Source organism: Stigmatopora argus, chromosome 8 (assembly GCF_051989625.1).
Source record: "Stigmatopora argus isolate UIUO_Sarg chromosome 8, RoL_Sarg_1.0, whole genome shotgun sequence".
Lineage (NCBI taxonomy): Eukaryota > Metazoa > Chordata > Actinopteri > Syngnathiformes > Syngnathidae > Stigmatopora > Stigmatopora argus.
In genome coordinates, this window is record NC_135394.1 from 17,104,264 (window position 1) to 17,127,550 (window position 23,287).

Genomic DNA, 23,287 nt, shown 5'->3' on the forward strand with positions numbered 1-23,287 from the left:
GTGATTTGTTCATTCAAGTTGTTTGTGTTGATTTTATAATATATTGGTGGGTCGGTTGGATCAAACATTTCCTCAAATTGGGACTAAATAGCTTTGAAAAAATTTTAAAATATTTTTTTTAAGTAATAAACAATGCAAAACTAGCTATAGCTTGGCTATCAAAGATTTTAAAAGAAAAGAGGGAAATACCTATGTATTGATTTTTTTTACATAATGCCCATTTTATTTATTAAATGATTTGTAAGGAATTGTTTTATTTCAAATGACATATTTTTTATCAACCGTGCCAAGATATGTATGACCCACACTTTTTTCTTTTTGAGTTTTTTTAAACAGTTTTAAGATTTTATTCATTTATTGAAATATCAAAAAAATATTAACGTACCAACTAAAATTTATCATATTAATGAATTGGCAAATTATATATGGGCCACACTTTTATTCATCTATTATTGACTTGATCTCTCTTAATTTAGCTTCAAAAAAAATATTTTTATTTAAAATTGTATTTTTTTTTGTTACACGGTATTTATGGCCCACACTAATACTACACTGGACCATAATCGGCCCCCAGCCTACGAGTTTAAGAACCTCTAACATTTCGTTTGGAAAATGTCCGGTCCTAATAGATTTATTGATCATTTTATAGAATATTAAAAAAAGCTACATGACAAATAATAGCCCAAAAATGAATGGCTACAATCTACAAAGTGACAAACAGCTTGTAATTAGTATATACAGCTTCACCAGCACTTAAAAATAGGTTAGTTACCGTTAGTTATGTTAGTTACTGTCTTCAAAGCTGCCATTGCTGCTGAAGGAGGAGCAGAATCGCATGGTGCTCATGGGATCCGACACGTATCCTGCAAAAAATAAATAAAAATACAACATTTATTCCAACAAGTTCAAAGGTCAGTCCTCGCTTTGGCCTATTGTCCCTATTTTCTCGCATATAAGCCGTATTTGTAACTAAAAAAAATGATAACTGAATCAAGGGTATGGCTTATATGCGTACGGGACTTGCTATACTATTTTTCATCAGTGAATGTCGGCAAAGTACATTTACTATTTGTTGGTTATTTTCAGTTTTGCAGTAAGAAAACAACCATTACTAGATGAATTAATTCCTTATGATATTGACCCTAATAATATGCTTTTGATTCATAAAGTATCTCAGAAATACGTCATGATTTTTCTTCATATTTTCCCTTCAAAAAAACACATTTGTACTACTTAAAACCATGAATATGGAGGTGAAAATTGGGAATCGGGGCGGCTTATACGCGAGAAATTGTCAAATTCAACAATTTTAAGGCAATTTTAAGGCTGCGGCTTATACGCGAGAAATTGTGAAATTCAACAATTTTAAGGCTGCTGCTTATACACGAGAAATTCTAAAATTCAACAATTTTAGGGCAAATTTAAGGCTGCGGCTTATATGCGGGTAAATATGGCTTATACGCAAGAAATTGTCAAATTCAACAATTTTAAGGCAATTTTAAAGCTGCGGCTTATACGCGAGAAATTGTCAAATTCAACAATTTTAAGGCTGCTGCTTATACGCGAGAAATTGTAAAATTCAACAATTTTAGGGCAAATTTAAGGCTGCGGCTTATATGCGAGTAAATATGGCTTATACGCAAGAAATTGTCAAATTCAACAAATTTAAGGCTGCTGCTTATACACGAGAAATTGTAAAATTCAACAATTTTAGGGCAAATTTAAGGCTGCGGCTTATATGCGAGTAAATATGGCTTATACGCAAGAAATTGTCAAATTCAACATTTTTAAGGCAATTTTAAGGCTGCGGCTTATACGCGGGAAATTGTCAAATTCAACAATTTTAAGGCTGCGGCTTATACGCGAGAAATTGTCAAATTCAACAATTTTAAGGCAAATTCAAGGCTACAGCTTATATGAGAGTAAATACGGTAGTTAATTAATGATTTTTAGGTGTCGTAATGCACTCTGAACTACCTTGTGTTGAATTGTGCGCTACAAATACATTTGCATTGTACAATTAAAAATAAATGGATATATACTCAATGGTAGGTAATGTTTTCAAAATGTTAATTAACGAAATGAACGTGGACTCACCATTGCGATCTATGGGGGAAAACTGCATGCTCTGCCTTATTTCTTCCAACGAGAGGCCTCCAGATGCGCGCCTTGGTTCGCTGGAAATCAGAAACAAATCACCTTTTATTTAACAAAGGGTTAAGGAATAAAATTTGCGTTGGTGCTAGTGTGTGTTTTTGTGTGTTTATTACCAATCAAGGACGCCGCGAATTGAAACGTGGCAGTCGCAACAACATTAAAGCTCTCGACTTAACCAGCAGCTGTGACAGGTAATCTGGCAACCATGTGCCAATGTTGCCAGGTATGGAACATGATTTTAAAAAAGTTCTATGAAGTTCATAAAGTTCCATTTTTTTTCTTAGTTTTACTGCAAATGGATATTGGATAAGAATAAAATATAAAATGTCGGACAACCGTGCAGACGTGTGGTTGGTTCACTACACGAGTTTAGCAATTTATGCATAAATATGTATGTCAATCAAAGTCAAGACGCAAAGGAGGGCTAAAGGGGCTGCAACATTAGCTCCTCTGCTAAGTTAATCAGAATCAAAATATGGGCCACTTCTCACCTCTGACTCCAGAAGGCGTAGGCCCGAGTATTGAGCGCGTACTCGAGCTCGAACCTGGAGCGCAGCGCGGCCACGTGACCCCGACTGGGCCCGGCTCGGGCTAGCAAGCAGTCGGAGGAAGACGAGGGCGACAAGGAGCCGCTGCTGTTGCTGGAGGCTGGGGACATCAGCTTTGGACACGTACGGATACACGGACGTGATGACCAGGCGTAGTCGCGATTATCGTTTAGCGTACGAGGATCGTAAATATGTTTTGACGGCTACCTCGATGTTGCATAAGCACTCCTCCAGGTTGGTGACCACTTCAGAAAAGTCTGGACGATCCTGAAATTAGACACGGTAAAGAAAAGTCAAATTTACCGAGCACTCTCTTTAAAAGAGACACTAGTCTCACCTAATGTTGTCAGTTTATTACAAGTAGACATTTGTTTGTCAATACACCCAATGGATTGTGGCCTGGGCATTGACATCAACACAGTTTTACGAAGCATGGAAGGCAGCGCTGGACTAGTTACGCTAGCTACTAGCTAGCTACTATTTGCGGATGGATTGTGGCCGCCTGGACGAACGTCTAAAACTCAGCGTTTTCAATGACTCATTCGGACAATTGTTCAATTCGGACACAGAAAATGAGGACTTTGATGGATTTGTGGGTGATGATGACGCGAGTACATTGTAAAATGGCTAAATAAAGTACAACCCAACTCAGTTTTGCTTCCGTTGCCTTTTTAAAAACGTGTTTTTAGCGTGTGTCCGTATGTTTAAGATGGTGTATGTTTTGCCGTGCCTGGCTGTGTCTATATAAACGGTGCGTCCTTTGTGTGTGTCAAATACAGAAATAGTACTCGTTACTGACACTGCGGCTAAAAATACAATGCGCCGTATAGTCGTGAAAATACGGTACCTGGAGAAAACCCATGCAATGAAAAACGACCTGGGAAAACCCACGCAGGTTCGAGGAGAACCTACAAACTCCACACAAGTACTGTACACCTTTTTTTACTTTTAATATAAAATTACGACTACTGACACGACTTAACCGGACTGCCATTGACGGCGGTAGAAGTCCAATCCATTTGAACGAGAATAAGATCCGATACTTTAATAATTTTAACAACACTAGTAGAATGACACTCAAATGAGCAGTTGTAAGGAATTTATTCATAAACAAGCATGCGAAATCTGCACTGGCGGGTTCCGTAATTGGAAAAAGGACATCATGCAGTTCACGTGTGCTCTGATTTTTTTGCACACGCGTGCAATAATGTATGATCTGGGGAATATAAATGTGCCATTCATTAGCCTTGAATACATTTGCGGCTGACTCAGCGTCATTTGCCTCACAGGTCTTAAGAAGGAAAGAGCATCTAAGCCAAGGGTGTCAACTCGATCTCATGTGGGCCGGACCATTTTAGATATAATATTTAGATATTTTTTTAATAAATTGATTAAAAGAACTGGATTAAGAACCCTGAATATTCAGGTTTTTTATAGATCTAAAACAATGTTTATTGTAGTTTTTTTATATATTTTTAGATTTTACAAAATGATTTTTGAACTAAAACACAGAAAAAATGGATTAAAAAATTACAATTATTGATTTAAAAGGGGGGAAATCAGGAAATTTAATATACATCTATACCAGGGGTGTCAGACTCGGTTGGTTCGCGGGCCGCTTTACGTCAACTCGATTTCACGTGGGCCGGACCAATTTAGATATAATATTTAAATCTTTTTTTATAAATGGATTAAAAGAACTGGATTAAAATCCCTGAATATTCATATTTTTATAGATCTAAAACAATGTTTATTTTAGCTTTTTTAAATATATTTTTAGATTTTACAAAATGATTTTTGAACTAAAAACACAGAAAAAATGGATTAAAAAATGACAATTGATTTCAAAGGGGGAAAATCAGGACATTTAATATACATCTATACTCTTCATTTTAATTTGATCCTAAAACAGAAAGTCGGCACTCATGATTTAGTTTCTCAGGCCGCAGAAAATGATGCGGCGGGCCAGATTTGGCCCCCGGGCCGCCAATTTGACACCTGTGGTCTAAGCAGTTTGTTGGCCGTGACGTTTTACAGCTCGCGGGAGGAAAAAGTCACTCATTTGAAGCTTTGCGCTCAAATGTCATTTGATTTTTAGTATTTGAAAAATACTAAGTTCTCGAACGGGGTTACCTCTGGGCACGAGTTCCATCCCCGCATCAGGAGGGCAGAGATGGGTTTGGGGATGGAGTAGCCGACGGGGGGACGGATGTGGTGGTAGGCCATGTCTGCTGCCGCGGCGGCTGATGGGGAGAAGAGTTTTGTCGTTAAGGGATTTATCATTATTATTATTTGTTTTTTTTACATGTATTGGTTGCTACAAAGGACTCGCTAAGATAGTCGTGAGGGGCTCCCTAGTATTTTTCACAAGACTTTCATTAATCTGTTTTTTTTGACCCGTGCTATTTACCAGGCTTTAAGTGTGCAAAAGGAATCTCTCCAGTCAACAACTCCCAAAGACAGAGAGCGTAGCTGAACATGTCTGCCTTGACAGAGTAGCGAGTACACTGGGTAAACACCTCGGGGGCCATCCATCGCAGATTCTGCACGCACACAAAGACAAGACGACTCATTAAAAAAATAATATGACAACGCACATTTTTGAAAAACAGGCATAGTCGCTAAGACAAACGATGCGTTCAAGGGCAACTGGATCTTTCTAACGGGCGACTCTTTCTCTAGAGAGAGAGAGAGGCAACACACTTGACACCAAAACGCAGGCGAAGCACGTCGGGTCGTGATGAGTCGTCGTGTGGCGACCAAATCTGCATCAAGGCAGTTTGGTGTGCAGCTGTGTAATTGACTGCAGGTGCAGGCAGGCCCTTGCTACGCGTTTAACCCGAGTTAACTCACGTTCAAGCTTTTAAATTGGCTTATGGTTGAGATAAGTTGAAGTGGTTAGGAACGCAGATGGAAACATTTTGGTGACGATTGTTGACAGTTTTGGGACAGTGTGGGTGACGTTAGTAAAAATAGTGCTGTGCGACATGGCAAAAACACTTTTATTGATACACCATGATACAATATGGTTTTAATTACCGCATTTTTCGGACTTTAAATCTTACTTTTTTTTCCATTATTGGAACAAATTGTGCCGTCTGTGTTCTATGAGGATAATGTGTCTCTATTTTCTATTGTGTTGCATGCATTACTCACCAATGGAGTTTGATGAGAAGGATGGAATCCAATCAAAGTAAGCAAGAAAGTGCAAATTGGGTGTCATCTTCTGGCCAATGTGTGCATTAAACTAACTCATTTGTGACTGCGAAAATAAATAACTACAGGCATGTATAAAATGTTGATAGAGGGTTTTATATCGTTTTGGCCACATCTGTCAAAGTGGCGCATCATTTTATGTGGCCCGGGAAAGTAAATCATGAGTGCCGACTTTCTGTTTTAGGATCAAATTAAAATGAAGAGTATAGATGTATATTACATTTCCTGATTTTCCCCCTTTTAAATCAATCATTGTCATTTTTTAAATCCATTTTTTCTGTGTTTTTAGTTCAAAAATCATTTTGTAAAATCTAAAAATATATTTAAAAAAAGCTAAAATAAACATTGTTTTAGATCTATAAAAAACTGAATATTCAGGGATTTTAATACAGTTCTTTTAATCCATTTATTTAAAAAAAATCTAAATATTATATCTAAAATGGTCCGGCCCACGTGAAATCAAGTTGAGGTTAAAGCGGCCCGCGAACCAACAGGAGTCTGAAACCCTTGGTTTTGGCGGTATATATCCACATTTTGTCCAGCGATGATTTTCTAATGGTCCGACATGGTGCTACATGGAAGCTTCATCTAAAAAAACGAATAAGACGGGACTCACTCCTGGCTGTTTGGTCATGTTGTCCTCGTCCACAGACTGAAGGAATCGGGACTCTGTGGAAACAAATCCCGAATCATTCCCCGACAAACTAGCCGTGACAAAATGTCAACATTTTGTCAACAAACCCAAGTCTTACCACCAAAATCAGCCACCACGGCATGTCCATCTTCATAGAGGAGAATATTATGACTGTAAATAAAAAAGCACAGATGTCATTGGACGGACAACATCTGAATTTACGGGTGACGAAGGCGAGTCGTGCCTGTTGAGGTCTCTGTGGATGATGGGCTGGGTGAGGTTGTGCAGGTATTCCATCCCTTTGGCCACGTCCATGGCGATGATGAGCTTGGACTGCAGATCAATAAGCCTGTCCATTGACACATCATTAAAACGCCGGCGACTTAGCGTCCGATCGATGCCTCGCCCCTCGCCAATCACGCAAAGCTCTTAATGTCATCCGGTCGATACCCCAGAGTGCACCTGGGCGCGCAGTTAGAGCGACACTTGATCCGGATCGATGAGGGATTGGGGGAGCCATTGCTCCTAGGGAGGATAACAATGGCCGAGGCCGACTGCTCTGTTGTGAAAACATGCACGTCTTTAAGTAGCTGCCAATTGCAGTTCTGAGACTTTGGGGGAGTTCCTAAAAGAAAGGCCCCTAAATACGGCCAAGTGATTTTTCCACTCGCCGCCCCTTTAAAGAACTAGCTGTGGGTCTACTGACATTAGTATTTTAACGTGCATGTTATGCTTAAAGCATGACAATACTAGCAGTCGACAATGAAGTTTTTGTCTTCTACCAGTGATCGAGACGATCCGGATTAGAGCCTAAATTGATCAAACGAGATCGGTTTGACAAAAAACGTACTTAAAAAAAATCCCGTACAAAAGTTGTTATACGGCGTACACAATTTGAAACGATCAAAAAACGTATAAAATATGTGAAAAACATAAGTCATATATGAGTCTAGGTCAAAAGAAAATAAATGACTGCACTGTAGAAAACCAAAGATGATTGGACCTGCTGGTGCAGAACTCCACTTGTTGCAGTTATTGCAATTTTGTTGTTTTATCACAGTAGATTGGTTCATTTACATTTCAAAAAGCAGAAGCCATTCGTTTACAAATGTGATTGCACTTTAGTTGACATATTTAAATGTTCAAATATTAAGATGTGATAGACAGTTTTTGCATGATTGGAGTGAGGCAAAATAATATATATCTCTAATATATTGTTAAAATTATTTGTTTCTGATGTACTGTCATTATTTTGTATATAAAAATTGAATTTGGTGTTTAAAAAGTCTTTTTTCAAACGTGAGTCTTGGAAGAAAAAGGGGGTCGTCTTATATTCGGGTCCATACAGTACTTAGGCAGTGAATTCATTTAGCAGAGTGCTCAAGCACCTCACCTTTTTTGCTCGTGCAAAAGTGCGAAGAGCGACCCTCCCGAGATGTACTGAGTGACGATGGCGAACTGGCTGGGGTCGTCCAGACAGGCGCCCACGAACTGGATGATGCAGGGGTGATTGAGGCGACACAGGATGGACACCTCACGGCAGAACATGTCCACGTCTGACTTGGAACAGTACGTGTTGGCCCGATAGCTGCGGACGGCAGCAAAAAATTGTTATTTCTTCGTACAAAAGGAGGCGTTGGGACGTTATGAAGATATTTACCGTTTTATTGCCACGATTTTGTTGCGGCACTTTCCTTTGTAAACCCTGCCAAAGGAGCCTATGGGAGAAAAGTTGACATTTACGAATGGTTTGTGACTCCTTTTTGGGGACTAAATGGCCACTTTGTGGCTTTAATAATGAAGCAGATGGTTTTAGGATTTTTACAGGCTCAACGTAAGCCTTCATAAATTTTCAGCGTGCTACGTTTGCGAGCAAGGGAGCTATTTAAATATTGTTGTAAAAAGAAGACACTTGTTCCCGTGACGGAAAATGGATTTTAAGCTCATCGTGAGTGGTAAGAAATATTTAACTGAATAAAAATCGAAATCTGCAGTGTGTTATGTTAAAACTGCTATGCTAGCAACGCTGCTAGCCAAGCCAATGGAGTGTTTTGTGGATTTTATTGTGGACGAAAGCTCCGTTTGTTAGCCTTCGGCATGAGATAAGAAGAATTTAAGGTTGGGAATGAGTGGTCAGATGGGTTTTAAAAGTACGGCTATCCTCAGCGCACAATTATTTTATTCATAATGATAGCAATGCGGTTTTACAGTGGTGGCGTTGTGGTTTCGGACTGGCTTTGAACACACCACTTGTGACATTTTTAGGCTACACATGAATGACAAAAAGGACCATGAGGAACTTGTCATTTGATTGATAAACACATTTTTGATCAATCATGTTTTCTATGCATCTTGCGTCCATTTTAAAATGTAGACAGGTGAGATTTGCATTTTTTAAGTTTTTTTCTTGAATTTTATCAAATCAGGGTTTGGGGCTTCAAGGCAAGTGCTCTCGATAATGTAGAATTTATGGTAGATGCACATTTGGTTTGATACCTGATCCGATAATTTCATTAAATTCCAATTCTGAGAGTTGAAGATGGAAATGAGAAGGGAAGCTGGCTCTTAAGAGAAGAACTTCGGCTTTCTCTGGAGAAAAAAAAACAGAAAACACTGAAGTCAATTATACAGTTCACTCATTGGCTAGCACTTATGTCAACAGATGTCGAAACTATTTCAACTGGGTCCCACTGGAAATGACTTATGTGTATTATCGTCAGTGGTGAAGACCCACGGATATTATTTAGTCATTTTGTTTATCTGCAGCCTCCCTAGGCAACAGCGTATCCATGACAACCAAGTGAAAATCTGTCAAAATGCGCTCCACTCGGTTACCTTTGGTCATGCTCTTGATCTTCCCCAGAGGAGACGGCACGGAAACATACGAACCATCTGAAACGGAGTCGACATTTGACGTCGACATTCTGGTTGTGACATCATGTGTCATCTCTCACCCCCTCCTGGCTGCGAGTACTCATTGCAGGGCGAGTCGTCGGGTCGCTTGTAGTGCTTCAGCAACGTGACGATGGCGTCGTGACCTACGCTCGGATAACCGGCAAGACAAAAGCGTGGGTGATTTAGAATTCGCCTGGGAAAGCGAAGCTCCTCCCTCTTTAGCGAATGAGCGCATCACCTTTTTCGTATGCCCACATGAGGCAGGTCTGCTCGTCCTTGTCCCCGCTGGACCGGCTGGGATCGCAGGCGACCAGGTTCATGTCGGCGCCGTTGTCCAGCAGGAACTGCACCAAGCGGATGTGACCGTGAAAACACGCGCTGTGAAGGGCTGAAAGAAACGTGGCCAACGAACGGCCGCGGAGCGTTGAAAGACCCGATTGGCTGCTGTTGACAGCGAAACGACTGCAGTGATGTAATATTACAAAATAAATATTTTACCATTTTATAGTTATTTCACCCAAAACAATGCATCAGAGTACTTCCACTTTTTCCAGCAATTCTGGTTGTGCCATCACAACATTGGCAGGCATGTTAACTACTTATTTTTTGATTGATTATTTATTCATTATTTATTTCATTGCTATTATTATTTGTTTGTTTGTTGTTGTTTGTACACTTTGTGGTGAAGCTTTAAATTCCATTATATTTGTATAAAGAAAATAAAAGCATTTAATTCAATTAAATTCAACCAATTTCCTTGACTGCTGCCCAGAGTTGGCTGGGCTCCAGCACCCCCACAACAGAAAATGAATGAAAGAATATTCTCCAAAGTTTTACAGTCAATCCTGGTCTCCTGAAATTAGTCAAACATGCTTTAGGTTTGTTTGTTGTTGTTATTTGTGCACTTCCCTACTTATTTATGTTGTTGACAACTTAATATCATCCTGACTACCAGTAATTCAAATTTGTCCTCTGTAGAGGACACATTTGTAAACCTAAATATCCAATCGCATTAAGTCCTTAACTTTTGTGCTTTCAGAGCTTTCCAATGATACCAAATTTATTTTGCAGTATTCCAATAACCTCACATAGTGAATTTCAAAATAAATGTAATTGGACAACATTTTTTTCCCTGGTAGTCTGGAGGATATGTGACTATGTATTTATTGATTATTTACTATTATTATTTATTCCTCTGTTTGTTGTTGTTATTTGTGCACTTTTTGGTGACGCTTTAAATCTCATTCTACTTGTATAATGACAATAAAAGCATTCAATTCAATTTAACCCACAAATGTATACATTGCGACATATCGGGGTTTCATGTAAAATAAATCAAAGCAATTGGAATGCTAGCAAATGCTAACTAAAAAGTCACCTGTGTGCCCATCTCTGCCCTGGTGGTTGATGCTCATGGCATTCTGGCTCAGCAAGAACTTAACCATCTCCATGTCTTTGCCATAGGTGCACGCACTAAAAATTTGCAAAAACATTAGCATACTACCGTATTTTCACGACTATAAAGCGCACTTAAGTCTTAAATTTTCTCCAAAATAGACAGAGCGCCTTATAATCCAGTGTGCTTTATATATGGCAAAAAAATAAAATGTGTCATTCATTGAGGGTGCGCCTTATAATGCGGTGCGCCTTATAATGTGGTGCACCTTATAATGCGGTGCGCCTTATAATGTGGTGCGCCTTATAGTCGTGAAAATACGGTATATGATACTATATATATAATAAAATATAGAAAAAAAATAGCTGACACCTGTGCAGCGACGTCTCGCTAAAGATATTCTCCTTGGTGAGACTGTCGGTTCCAGACAGCTGGATCATCTCCTTCACCACGTCATACTTGCCGTTGTAGCAAGCCCTGTGGAGCAAGCGGACACGTTAAGGCGGCCAGACGTGGGAAATCTAGCCGGAGCAGCTCGGCGGCCTTTACAGGTGTAACGGCGTGTCTCCGTAGATGTTGGCGGCGTGGGCTTGGGCGTCAAAGTTCCCCTGAAGGAGGAAACGCACCACCTCGTGGTGGCCAAAACGGGCGCAGAAGTGGAGGGGGACGTGGTCCTCGTTGTCCTGGGCATTCACTGGAGACAAGTATAACCACCAAAAAAAAAAATTCAAAAAAAAGCAGACAGAACCCCCCCCCCCAAAAAAACAGTAAACAACAACAGTAAAGTCAGCTTTTACCATAGTGGGAATTTTCAATGTTATGGGATTATTTGGGGGGCTTTTTTTTATTTTTTTTATTTTTTTATGTATTTTTTAAGGTCAAATTTACTTTATACAGCAGGGGTGTCAGACTCGGGTTGGTTCGCGGGGCCGCTTTAACATCAACTTGATTTCACGTGGGCCGGACCATTTTAGATATAATATTTTGATTTTTTTTTTATAAATGGATTAAAAGAACTGTATTAAAAGCCCTGAATATTCAGTTTTTTATAGATCTAAAGCAATGTTTATTTTAGCTTTTTTATATATATATTTTTTTTAGATTTTACAAAATGATTTTTCTACTAAAAACACAGAAAAAATGGCTTAAAAAATGACAATTATTGATTCAAAAGGGGGAAAATCAGGAAATTTAATATACAGTGGTACCTCGAGATACGAGCTTAATCCGTTCCGGGACTGAGCTCGTATGACAAGTTACTCGTAACTCGAGGTAAAGTTTCCCATTGAAATGAATGGGAAACAAATTAATTCGTTCTAACTCTCTGAAAAAAACACCAGAAACAGGATATTGGATTGAAAAAAAAAGTTTTATTTCTTATAATTCGCCATATATTGACAAAGTAATAAATAACGAGTGGTTTAATAGAAATACCGTAATTACTCGAATATAACACGCAGGTTTTTGCAAAATAATTAATTCCAATAGTTGGGGGTGCGTGTTATAATCAAAAACTAATTTTTTTTTTTTTTTTTTTTTTTTTTTTTTTGTGTCTTGTTACATGGCCCTTAGCCTGGTGCTTTTTCTTGCCAAATAAATTGAATTGAAATTGAATTGAATAAAATAAATTACAAATATTCGATCGAAAAAAGCATTGTCAAACTCACTTTGACGCACGGATTTTACGTCATCTCGTAGAGCTGACGCACGGATTTTACGTCATCTCGTGAAGCCGAGACCACCACTGCCCCCCTCTAGCCTCGTACCCGTCTCAGTTCACCCTCTCTCAGTTCAGTGTTATAATCAATAACTAAAATAAATTACAAATTTTCGATAGAAAAGCATTGTCAAACTCACTTTGACGCACGGATTTTACGTCATCTCGTAAAGCCAATCGGATGATGTGTTGTGGGAGGAAGAGGAAGTGGATGAAGGAAGCGTGGACGTTGATAGGATTCTCAACGAAGAGATGTATGAGAGGACAGACAAAGAGAGAGAGGAACTTTTCATTTGAAGGATTCTAATGAATAAATTTGTTTGAACAAAACAATCGTGAAACGAAGAAAAAAAGGTAAGATTTCTGATTTTCGTCAGCGGGAAATTTTAGGTGCGCACTATATTCGAGTACTGCGTTTTTCCAGATTTTTTTGGCCCAAAGTTATACCTGCGTGTTATTTTCGAGTGCGCGTTATATTCGAGTAATTACGGTAAAGTGTTTAATCTAACTAAAATTGGCCGGATTTCGCCGAGGGGAGAGGGGCTTCGTTTTTTTTTTTCCTCCACACAACGCACTCGTAAACAGAACAAACACTCCATCCTCACGTTCGCTATCGATGGGCTGTTTGCTGTCGTACTATTCCCTTCAAAATATTCCGAAAATGATGCACACAAATGTCCTCACAATCGGAGAACGCACGACCACTTGCCAACGAGCAGCAAGCAGTCTTATCAGCGATCGCACCGCTGCTCATGGGAGCTTCGGAGGCGCTGGCTAGCGGCTCATTTTAGCTTGTAGCATCTGTGTTCGCATCCCCTCGAACGGCGACTATGATAGAGTTGCTACCGGGGATGCTGTTGCGAGCCAGTGCCCCCGATGTTCTTATGAGCAGCCAACGAGCAGAGTCTTTTATCAGCGATTGCCCCGCTGCTCATGGGAGCTTCAGGGGCGCTGGCTAGCGGCTCCTTTTAGCTTGTAGCATCTGTGTTCGCATCCCCTCGAACGGCGCCTATGATAGAGTTGCTACCGGGGATACTTTTGCGAGCACGAGTATACTTCATTACCCAGAAAGCCCTCTTTTCACCGCGCATGCGCGTTGTGCGTTTCCTGGTCTGAATAGCTCATCCGGTGATCGTAAATATTGTTATACACGAAAGATATGCCAAAAAAAATGCCATGGCAACCTGGCTTGGTCGCATCACGAAACTTTGACCGCATCACGGGCGAATTATTCGATCGAAATTTCCCCCGTAAGACGAGCATTCCGTATGACGAACGGTCGTATGACGAGGTACCACTGTACATCTATACTCTTCATTTTAATTTGATCCTAAAACAGAAAGTCGGCACTCATGATTTACTTTCCCGGGCCACACAAAATGATGCGGCGGGCCAGATTTGGCCCCTGGGCCGCCACTTTGACACATGTGGTATACAGTAATCCCTCGATTATCGCGGTTAATGTAGACCAGACATGGTCGCGATAAACAAAAAAACGCAAAGTAGGCTCACCCCTACTTAAAAATAAATAAATAAATACATATATATTTTTTACTTCAGTGCTTGCTAATTTCAACATGGATTTTCACATTTTTATGAACTTACAAAAAAAATAACAAAACAAAATTTCCCCCAGAAAAAACCCGCGATGTGGTGAAGCCGCGTTAATCGAGGGATTACGTTAAATCCTTTGACAGTGAACCAAAGGCCAATCTCATTTTTTAAATAAGCGATCATGTTTAAAAAAAGTTTGTCTAGTCAATAGACAATATTTTCATACACATGTACACTAAACTGTAGTTTTAAATTAATGATTAAAATCATTTTTACAGGGGGTTGTTGTTTTGGTTTCCCTTTCAATAACAACTCTTCATCTGCATTTAAATTTGTCACTTGGTTAAAGTAGTCTCTCAGTTAAAGGTTTGGAAATTACCGTTAGCTTTCCCTCCTTCCCCGACCAAAAGGGCGATTATATCGAGGAAGCCCTTGGCGGCGGCCAAATGCAGCGGCCTGTCTCCTACTTCCCCACCGGCGTTCACGTCGGCGCCGAACTTCAGCAGCAGCTTGGCGAGCTGTTAGCAAAAGACGCCAAAGATAAAGCTCAATCCGAGCGCGGCTAACGGGACTCGGGGATGGCGGATCCACCTGCTCGTTGCCATTGTAGGCGGCCATGTGCAGAGGGGTGAAAAACACGGCATCCTGAACGTTGACGGAAGCGCCGTGCTGGAGGAGAATGTCGGTCGCCTGCGTGCGGAAAAACACCGGTGTGGAAAACCACGTCGACGACTACTACTCCCGACTCGACGGTCTCACCTCCATGTGTCCGGCCAGCGTGGCGACGTGGAGAGCCGTGAGGGCGCCATAGCCGAGCTGCTGGACGTCCGATCCCCCGTGGAGGAGCGCGGTGACCAGCTCGCCGTTGTCCTGACAGCGAGGGAGAAGCAACGAGTGGCCTTAATGTCATTATGCAATCAATCAAGGGTCGCGGAGGGTGCTGGAGACTATCCAAGCTAACCACGACCAGCAGGCAGGGAACATTAGACATGGTAAAGAAAAGTAAAATTTACCAATTACTTTCTTTAAAAGAGACACTAGTCTCACCTAATGTTGTCAGTTTATTACAAGTAGACATTTGTTTGTTCGCTGCCAGCCCTCCCAGTTCAATTGGATTGGACGTCTATGCACAATCAATGACGGGAAATAAGTTCTAAATAAAACAATATACGCCGTGATTATCAAGTGCAAAATCAAATTGAGTTCCTTCATTCATTTTCTGAACCGCTTATCCTCACAAGGGTCGCGGGGGTGCTGGAAAAAATGTAATAATAAAAACACAAAATTAAATAATAGTAAATTCCCAGCTAACAACGGGCACCAGGCAGGGGACACCCTGAATGGATGGCAGGCCAATCACAGGGCAAAAGAAGACAAATGACAACCAATCAGAGCTAGGAGCAATTTAGCATGCAGTTAGCTTAGCATGGATGTTTTTGGGATGTGGGAGGTAACCGGAGTACCCGGAAAAAAATTCACGCAATGCCAGGGAGAACAGGCAAAATCCACACAATGAAAAAGGACCTGGGATCGAACCCTTGACCCCAGAACTGTGAGGCAGACGCGCTAACCGCCATGGCGGCGTCATTATACAATGATGCAACAAAATTGTTTTTTTTATAATAGTAAATAGAAAATGCTAAATTAGGGTAGAGTGAAAACAATGGCCAAGATTTTCGACTAAAAAGTCATAATTTTGACTTTGTTCCCAAAATTCTGACTTTAAAGTCAAAACCTTAGTCACCTTTTTCCCCCTCTCGTGGCCCTGAACTTTTTCGGTACAAACTAGTAAAAGTAAGGAATTTTTTAAGGATTTATGACTTTGTGGTGGTCCATTCTGAGAAAAAAAGGACAAAATTTACCTTATACGCGGCCAAATGAAGAGCAGTGAATCCATTCTTGGTCAACCTGGAAGGCCGAAGACCTTTCAGCATTAAAGAGCTGATGTGTCCTTTGTTACCTTTGAAACCACACAAATATTATATTCAAAGTTGGACTTGAAAAAAATTACAATTTTCTCAGTACTTCTTGAACTGCGAAAACAATTTTTATACAGCCGTTGGAAACAAAAGGTCGCCTTCAGATAAGTCATCCGTAATCTGTCCTTCCCCACCGACACGGCGTAATGTTGACGAGTTATTAATAGTGCAGTGACCACACACACACATATACACACATAAACACAATAATACACACACCTTGGCACACGCAGCAGAGATGCAGCAAGGACAGGCCTCGTTCCGTCCGGTAGTTCAAGTTGACCTTCTGAAACGCTTCGTCGGAGCTGAGTCAAGGGGAGAAAAAAAATATGTATAAATAAAAAATGAATAAATGAAGAATATGTGGAAAAGCCAGTAAAAGTTCACCTGAAGGCGAGTTTGAGATCCACCAGCTCGCTGTCTTTGAGTTGGAGGTCATCTTCCAGCTTCTCCAGAATTACCGAGTATGACTCGCTCACTTTCTTCTTCCATTCATCTAAAAATATTAGAAACAAGCAAACCAAAGATAAAATCAATTCAGATATGACGTCTAAGAGCCAGAGAAATGAAAGACTAAATTTGGGTGTGCACACTTTTCCAACGTTATGATAATTAATTATGGAGTTCACTTTCACTCATTGGCTGTCATAGATGATTGACGTCCAATCTATTTGACTAGGGGTGTGGCTGCCGACCTGCCCAGTTCAAATGGATTGGATGTCTTTTGTTGTTTATGGCAGGGAATGAGTTATTGGTTAAAAAGAAGATATTGAAATGGTAAGTGTTGGCCTTTTTTGTTTTCATTTTTGTTTTTTTTTAGAAAATCTGATCAGTATCAAAAGGTTATTACATATTTTTGGAGCATCCAAATTTTGCCGTAAAAAAATTCTGCCACATAAATTGAGCAGAAAAAAAAAAATGCTCATTTAAAAAATAACAATTCTAACAATAAAATGAAGCGTTAAAAAATCTAAAGGTTTTTAAAATAGAGAAAATTATTCAAAGTCACATATGGGTTATTAAAGTCCTCATTTAACTTCATTAAAAACCTGGTTGGAATGTGGACACACCCACACACACACTAATATATATATAAATATAGATAGATATAAGAATATCAACAATACCCAAACACCACACACAACGCTATGAAATCAATCACGTTGAATAAGACCAAATGTTGTCGGAAATTACCCGTGCACGTCTGCGATGGTCTGGATTTGTAGTTCCCCATGGAGAAGCTCACGCACGACCGTCCGTACGTACGTTGCTGTCCAAGCGGCGGTCGCTCGTACACAATTGCGCACGTCCGGATAAAGCGGGGATCACGGCGGCGGGCTAAAAATAAGGGTGGCCGACAAACTCTTGACAACTGATCTACCTCCCTTCGTCGCTGTGACAAATGCAGTCTGTGTGTGTATGTGTTTGACGGCTTTGTGTAGCGGAAAGTCGGTGGTGCTCAGTTGTCAAAGTCAAAATGGATTGGACGCCTAATGGAAGCGGAATCAATCTTTGAATGATAGTTGATATCCTCTATAACAGGGGTCGGGAACCTTTTTGACGAAGAGAGCCACAAACAATTCATATTTTCCAATGTTATTCCTTGTGAGCCATACTACGAATTTAAAAGTCAAACTACATACATGTAAACGAGTGCCTTTTCAATTTTTTTTTGTAATTTCACCACTTTTAAAGTGGAAAAAACTGAATATTTTTAAAAGATTCTTATGCTGTTGCTAATCAAAGAGAGGATGCATTCCATAAGAGTCTACTGCAAAAAAAATGAAGATTAAAGCAGTTCTAGATGTAATATCTCAGTTCTGTCACCAGCAATTTCCATATTTTAGCTCACAGGTTAGCAAAGAGCCAGATGCACCCATCAAAAGAGCCACATGTGGCTCCCGAGCCATAGGTTCCCTACCCCTGCTCTATAATATTGTAGCATGGTTGTATTATGCAAAAAAAATTGTCCGATCCCGATTAAAAAAAATTAAACATGTTTTTTTTGGCAGAGAATGAGTCCATATTTTTTTTACTCTATGATTGATAGTTGATATCCTCGATAATATTGTTTCATGGTTTTAGTGTGCCCAAAAAATTAACCAATCCACATTGTTTTTTATTTTTTTGGGCAGAGAATGAGTCCATATTTTTTTTACTCTATGATTGATAGTTGATATCCTCGATAATATTGTTTCATGGTTTTAGTGTGCCAAAAAAATTAACCAATCCACAATTATTATTATTTATTTATTTTGGCAGAGAATTAGTCCATATTTTTTTTACTCTATGATTGATAGTTGATATCCTCTATAATATCGTATGATGGTTGTGGTATCCTAAAAAAATGACCAATTCCCATTTTAAAAGAAAATCTGATAGTGGATATCAACTATCATTCAAATAGTGAAAATATTACAAACTCATTCTCTGTCAAAAACGTTTTTTTTTTTTTTTTAAATGGGAATCGGTAAAAATTGGCATACTAAAACCATGCTACAATATGATGGAGTCTATCATATTGTAGCATGGTTTTAGTATGCCTAAAAATTGACCTATCCCCATGAGAAAAAAAATGCACTTTTTGGCACAGAATGAGTTCATAATTTCTCTTTCATATTGTAGCATGATTTTAGTGCCAAAAATTTGACCTATCTCCATTAAAAAAATGTTAGGTGACTGATTACCATAAAATCTTTTATATGGGAATCAGTCATTTTTTTGGCATACTAAAACCATACTACAATATGAGAGTCTATCATAGCATGGGTTTAGTACGCCAAAAAATTGCCGATCCCCATTAAAAAAGGTTGTTTTTTGGGGGGGCGGAGAATGAGTTGTTAATATTTTCACTCTTTGAATGATCGTTGATATCCTCTATCATATTGTAGCATGCTTTTAATATGCAAAAAATTGACTTGATCACCTTAAAAAAAATGTTTAAAAATATGTGTTTTGTCTGGCAGAGAGTGTTGTCTGTCTAACGGCTTCCGGATCTCTTCATGATGTCACCATAGAGTCCCTTCCGGAAGTTCAACATCTCCTGCAGGTTCTTGCATTGCAAAGCCTGGTGCATGGACATCCGCTTGGTCTCTTTGGCTAAAGCCAGACCACCTCCATCCAGGACGGCTTGAACCATCTCGAGCGTCATGGAGAAGGAAACTCTTGGGTCCTCGCCAACGGGAAACAGACAAGCCGTCCACAAACTGCATCTGGACAAGTCATCCGAGAACTTCAGACCACCGTCATCCAGTCCCCAGAGACCTGTGCAGGTTCCTAGGGTCTCCCCAAAAACGGTCAACGTTTCCATGGACTCAGCGGCGTCCGCATTACGTTTCAAGTCGTCCTCAACGCCAAAGGCCACGGTTACGAAACGGTTTCCTTCCTGTTGGTTCAGGCACAAAGTATGCATCAAGACCCCATCCGGCACGGAGGCTCCGGGACCGACCCAGCAGTTGCTGACCACGGCACCCCGGCCAACGGACGCCCCGTCTTCTAGCTTCGAGTACTCCACCACGGCGCCGTCTCCCACGCGGCAACCGGCTTCCAGCACGCTGTGCATGACGCAAGACGCCGGCGAACCCGCCTTTTCGCCGGGGCGGGCGCTAAATGCCGTGGGCAGGAGACCGAGCTCGCTCCTCAGGGCGCCGTCCTCGGCGAGGTGGAACAGGTATTCGCCGACGGTCCCGATGTGGTAAAATTTGGAGTTGTTCAGGAGGATCACGTTAAGCGGCGTTCCGCGGAGGAGTTGGAAAATCTTCTGGCGGATTTCCACCAGGCCGGTGTCCTCTTTGACGACGTTTCCCGTGTTTCGGGTGTAGTCCACGTTAGCGTCCGGACCTAGCGCTTGAAGGAAATCGCCGTAGGCGTCGATCTCGCACTCCAATGGTCCCACTTCTTGGCGTACTTGGAGTAGACGAAGCACCGTGGGAAAGTCCACGTAGTACGTACTGTCCGTGTAGACGAACTCGCGGTCGGACAGAGGAAAACCAGAACTTCTCCCGGGACGGACGGCGCCCGTTTCACGCATTTTATCGACGCTCGGCTTGTGAAGGAAGCGCAAGCAGGTTCCGGTTTCCATTTCCGACCAGCCGGCGTCGTCGCGAGGCTCTAAGACAAACACGCCGTGCGTGGCGCCGACGGACAGCGGCGACGGGTGGGCCAGCGCCGTGAAGCCGGGCTCGTCGAACCTGACCTTCTCGTCGTCGGGGGTGCCGTAGAGCTCGATGTCGTCCGCGCAGGTCACCAGCACGCCGGGCTTCATGTGGGCGGGGAAATCCACGTACGTGGCGAGTTTGAGCTCCAGCATCTGGTAGAGTGGTTCGCCCAGCGGGATGGCGGTGAAAATCTTACCCAATGCGCTGGCACTGGGTAGGCGCTGACTCGACCCACCTGCGGAAACCGAGAACGGGTCATTGGAGGTGTGGCAGAATCGTTTGTCTCGTTGTTGCTCATCTTGGTCGTCAAGCGTGCTGACTGTTGAGCTACTGAAAATCTACGTTGACTACTACTACTTAATACGTGGACTACTACTTATTTATTGAGAGCGAATCTATTGACTGCTACTTATTTATTGAGAGCTAATTTATTGACTACTACTTATTTGTTGACGGCTAATTTGTTGACGGCTAATTTGTTGACGGCTAATTTGTTGACTGCTAATTTGTTGACGGCTAATTTGTTGACGGCTAATTTGTTGACGGCTAATTTGTTGACGGCTAATTTGTTGACGGCTAATTTGTTGACGGCTAATTTGTTGACGGCTAATTTGTTGACGGCTAATTTGTTGACGGCTAATTTGTTGACGGCTAATTTGTTGACGGCTAATTTGTTGACGGCTAATTTGTTGACGGCTAATTTGTTGACGGCTAATTTGTTGACGGCTAATTTGTTGACTGCTAATTTGTTGACTGCTAATTTGTTGACTGCTAATTTGTTGACTGCTAATTTGTTGACTGCTAATTTGTTGACAGCTAATTTGTTGACAGCTAATTTGTTGACAGCTAATTTGTTGACAGCTAATTTGTTGACTGCTAATTTGTTGACTGCTAATTTGTTGACTGCTAATTTGTTGACTGCTAATTTGTTGACTGCTAATTTGTTGACTGCTAATTTGTTGACGGCTAATTTGTTGACGGCTAATTTGTTGACGGCTAATTTGTTGACGGCTAATTTGTTGACGGCTAATTTGTTGACGGCTAATTTGTTGACGGCTAATTTGTTGACGGCTAATTTGTTGACGGCTAATTTGTTGACTGCTACTTATTTATTGTTTTCTCATTTATTGACTACTACTTATTTATTTATTATTATTTATTGGTTATTTATTTATTATTATTTATTGATTATTCATGTTTATTATTTATTGATTATCTATAAATATTATTTATTAATTATCTATAAATATTATGTATTGATTATTTATCTCTTCGTTTGTTTGTTTCTTGTTGTTATTTGTGCACTTTCCTACTTATGTTGTTCACTACTTATTAACTTATGCCATTTTCCATGTAAGGTAAATAAAGTCCGCCAAATAATAAAACACATTTTGAAATTAGTCATGATGTGCATGTGTGTGCCTTTCTGCATATCAAATAGAATTAAACTGTAGCCAATAAAAGTAAAATGTAAGAAAATGTGGCCGTGGATTAAGCAAAACCAATGTGATATTTGGATTCAACACATAAAAATGCTCTATAATCAACATTAGAAAATAAACAATGGCTGTAAATTGATTTTAAGGCACGCTGTGAGTTGCACTACAGTTCTGTCATTTCAAAGGCAATTTTATTTTTAATGATAAGTAGAAAACCATTTCTGACCTGCATGAATCAGGATGACTCTCATCTTTGAAAGATTTTTGCCATAAATGTCACTAAGGTATTGGAGAGCACACAGTGTCGAACCGCCATTGCCTAGAAAACACAAGAAAACACTTTAATCAATGTATATTTCATTAATTTAAAAAAATGTCAAAGAAACACTACAAGCACAAACAAAACAAAAAAAACAGTCATTATGGAATTCCAGCCTCACAAAATGGCGGGTTGCGTTTTTTTTAAATGGCCGATAAAAACTGACGTGCTTAAGACAGCTAAATGAATTCTTACCTATTTTACAGCCAGCCGGGTCCGAGAAGATTTTGTAGTCAATTCCAAGTGGGAGTTCTTTCCTCCCCAGTTTTTCTTTGACTTGAAGCTCGTAAGCATCTTTCTGCTTCTCGTCAGCCGCGGTCACCACAACGACATCCCAAAAAGAAGCACACGAAACGTCTTGACCTTCAAAAAGACCGAAAGGCGCCATTTTAAGCTTGAAAAAGAACATGCTAAAATGCTAGCTTTCCAAAACTCGCCATAAAAATGACCAATTTGTACGCTAAATAAAAAAAGACGCAATTACTAGAGTTCACACAATAAAACTGTTTCTTTCACAACGCCAATACAGCATTCCTAAAGATATTAAACATTTCTCGGCGATATTTAACGAATTATGAACGTAATAGAACTTAATGAACAACACCTGCGATGCTAAGGTTTAGAAAAACTCACCGTGTAAAAGTCGAATTTTCACACCATAAGACGTTTTGCTTTACATTTCTAATACAGCGGTAATTATATTAAACATTTTAGGGGTATACATAAGGAATTATGAACGTTACAGAACTTAATGAATAACACCTGCGTTACTAATGAATAGAAAAACTCACCGCGTAAAACAGTCGAATTTTCACACCATAATACATTATGCTTTACATTACTAATACACCGGTAATGAAGATATTAAACATTTTTGGGGTACATATAAGGAATTATGAACGTTACAGAACTTAATGAATAACACCTGCGATACTAATGAGTGGGAAAACTCACCGCGTAAACTGTCGAATTTTCGAAGTTTTTCTCTGGTTGCTAGTTTCAACTTTGTGGCAAAGTCCTGGTTCGCCATCTCCATGTTTTCTGCGGCAAAATATTTCGAAATTAAGTTTGTTTTTAGCAAATATGCGGTAGCTGTAATTTGGAGAAGAATTCCGGGTCTATTTTGCTTTGCACGCGCGTGTCTATGCTAGACTGTGAACCACTAGATGTCATAATTTTAAGAATAGATGTTTGATACGCGTTGTAAGTAAACTGGGATGGGCGTCGTCTTTTGTCGGCCATTTTGCGTCAGATCGCTCGTGTGTTGTTTTTCATT

General features: G+C 40.2%; 2 protein-coding genes across 2 annotated transcripts in view; both read right to left on the bottom strand.

Moving 5' to 3' along the window:
* tnni3k (TNNI3 interacting kinase) overlaps window positions 1-17,643 on the bottom strand; it is a 32,233-nt gene extending 14,590 nt beyond the window's left edge. The window contains exons 1-25 of the mRNA XM_077607046.1: window positions 17,291-17,643; window positions 16,484-16,592; window positions 16,316-16,401; window positions 15,980-16,077; window positions 14,877-14,987; window positions 14,709-14,807; window positions 14,497-14,635; window positions 11,396-11,540; window positions 11,219-11,323; window positions 10,829-10,923; window positions 9,689-9,838; window positions 9,510-9,593; window positions 9,391-9,447; window positions 9,052-9,144; window positions 8,216-8,273; window positions 7,949-8,143; window positions 6,800-6,904; window positions 6,674-6,726; window positions 6,538-6,590; window positions 5,116-5,248; window positions 4,839-4,948; window positions 2,913-2,972; window positions 2,649-2,818; window positions 2,098-2,177; window positions 773-863 (exon numbers count right to left, since the gene is read on the bottom strand). Coding sequence (XP_077463172.1) covers window positions 784-863; window positions 2,098-2,177; window positions 2,649-2,818; window positions 2,913-2,972; window positions 4,839-4,948; window positions 5,116-5,248; window positions 6,538-6,590; window positions 6,674-6,726; window positions 6,800-6,904; window positions 7,949-8,143; window positions 8,216-8,273; window positions 9,052-9,144; window positions 9,391-9,447; window positions 9,510-9,593; window positions 9,689-9,838; window positions 10,829-10,923; window positions 11,219-11,323; window positions 11,396-11,540; window positions 14,497-14,635; window positions 14,709-14,807; window positions 14,877-14,987; window positions 15,980-16,077; window positions 16,316-16,401; window positions 16,484-16,592; window positions 17,291-17,330 — 2,508 coding nt within the window. The 5' untranslated portion in view covers window positions 17,331-17,643 and the 3' untranslated portion in view covers window positions 773-783. The remainder of the gene's footprint in view (window positions 1-772; window positions 864-2,097; window positions 2,178-2,648; window positions 2,819-2,912; window positions 2,973-4,838; window positions 4,949-5,115; window positions 5,249-6,537; window positions 6,591-6,673; window positions 6,727-6,799; window positions 6,905-7,948; window positions 8,144-8,215; window positions 8,274-9,051; window positions 9,145-9,390; window positions 9,448-9,509; window positions 9,594-9,688; window positions 9,839-10,828; window positions 10,924-11,218; window positions 11,324-11,395; window positions 11,541-14,496; window positions 14,636-14,708; window positions 14,808-14,876; window positions 14,988-15,979; window positions 16,078-16,315; window positions 16,402-16,483; window positions 16,593-17,290) is intronic.
* Window positions 17,644-18,327: 684 nt separating this feature from the next.
* fpgt (fucose-1-phosphate guanylyltransferase) lies at window positions 18,328-23,165 on the bottom strand. The gene is made up of 4 exons (XM_077607043.1): window positions 22,966-23,165; window positions 22,207-22,374; window positions 21,919-22,011; window positions 18,328-20,488 (listed from the first exon to the last, which is right to left on the bottom strand). Exons 1-4 carry the CDS (start codon window positions 23,045-23,047, stop codon window positions 19,077-19,079), a joined length of 1,755 nt encoding a protein of 584 aa, XP_077463169.1. The 5' UTR covers window positions 23,048-23,165; the 3' UTR covers window positions 18,328-19,076.
* Between the last annotated feature and the right edge of the window lie 122 nt (window positions 23,166-23,287).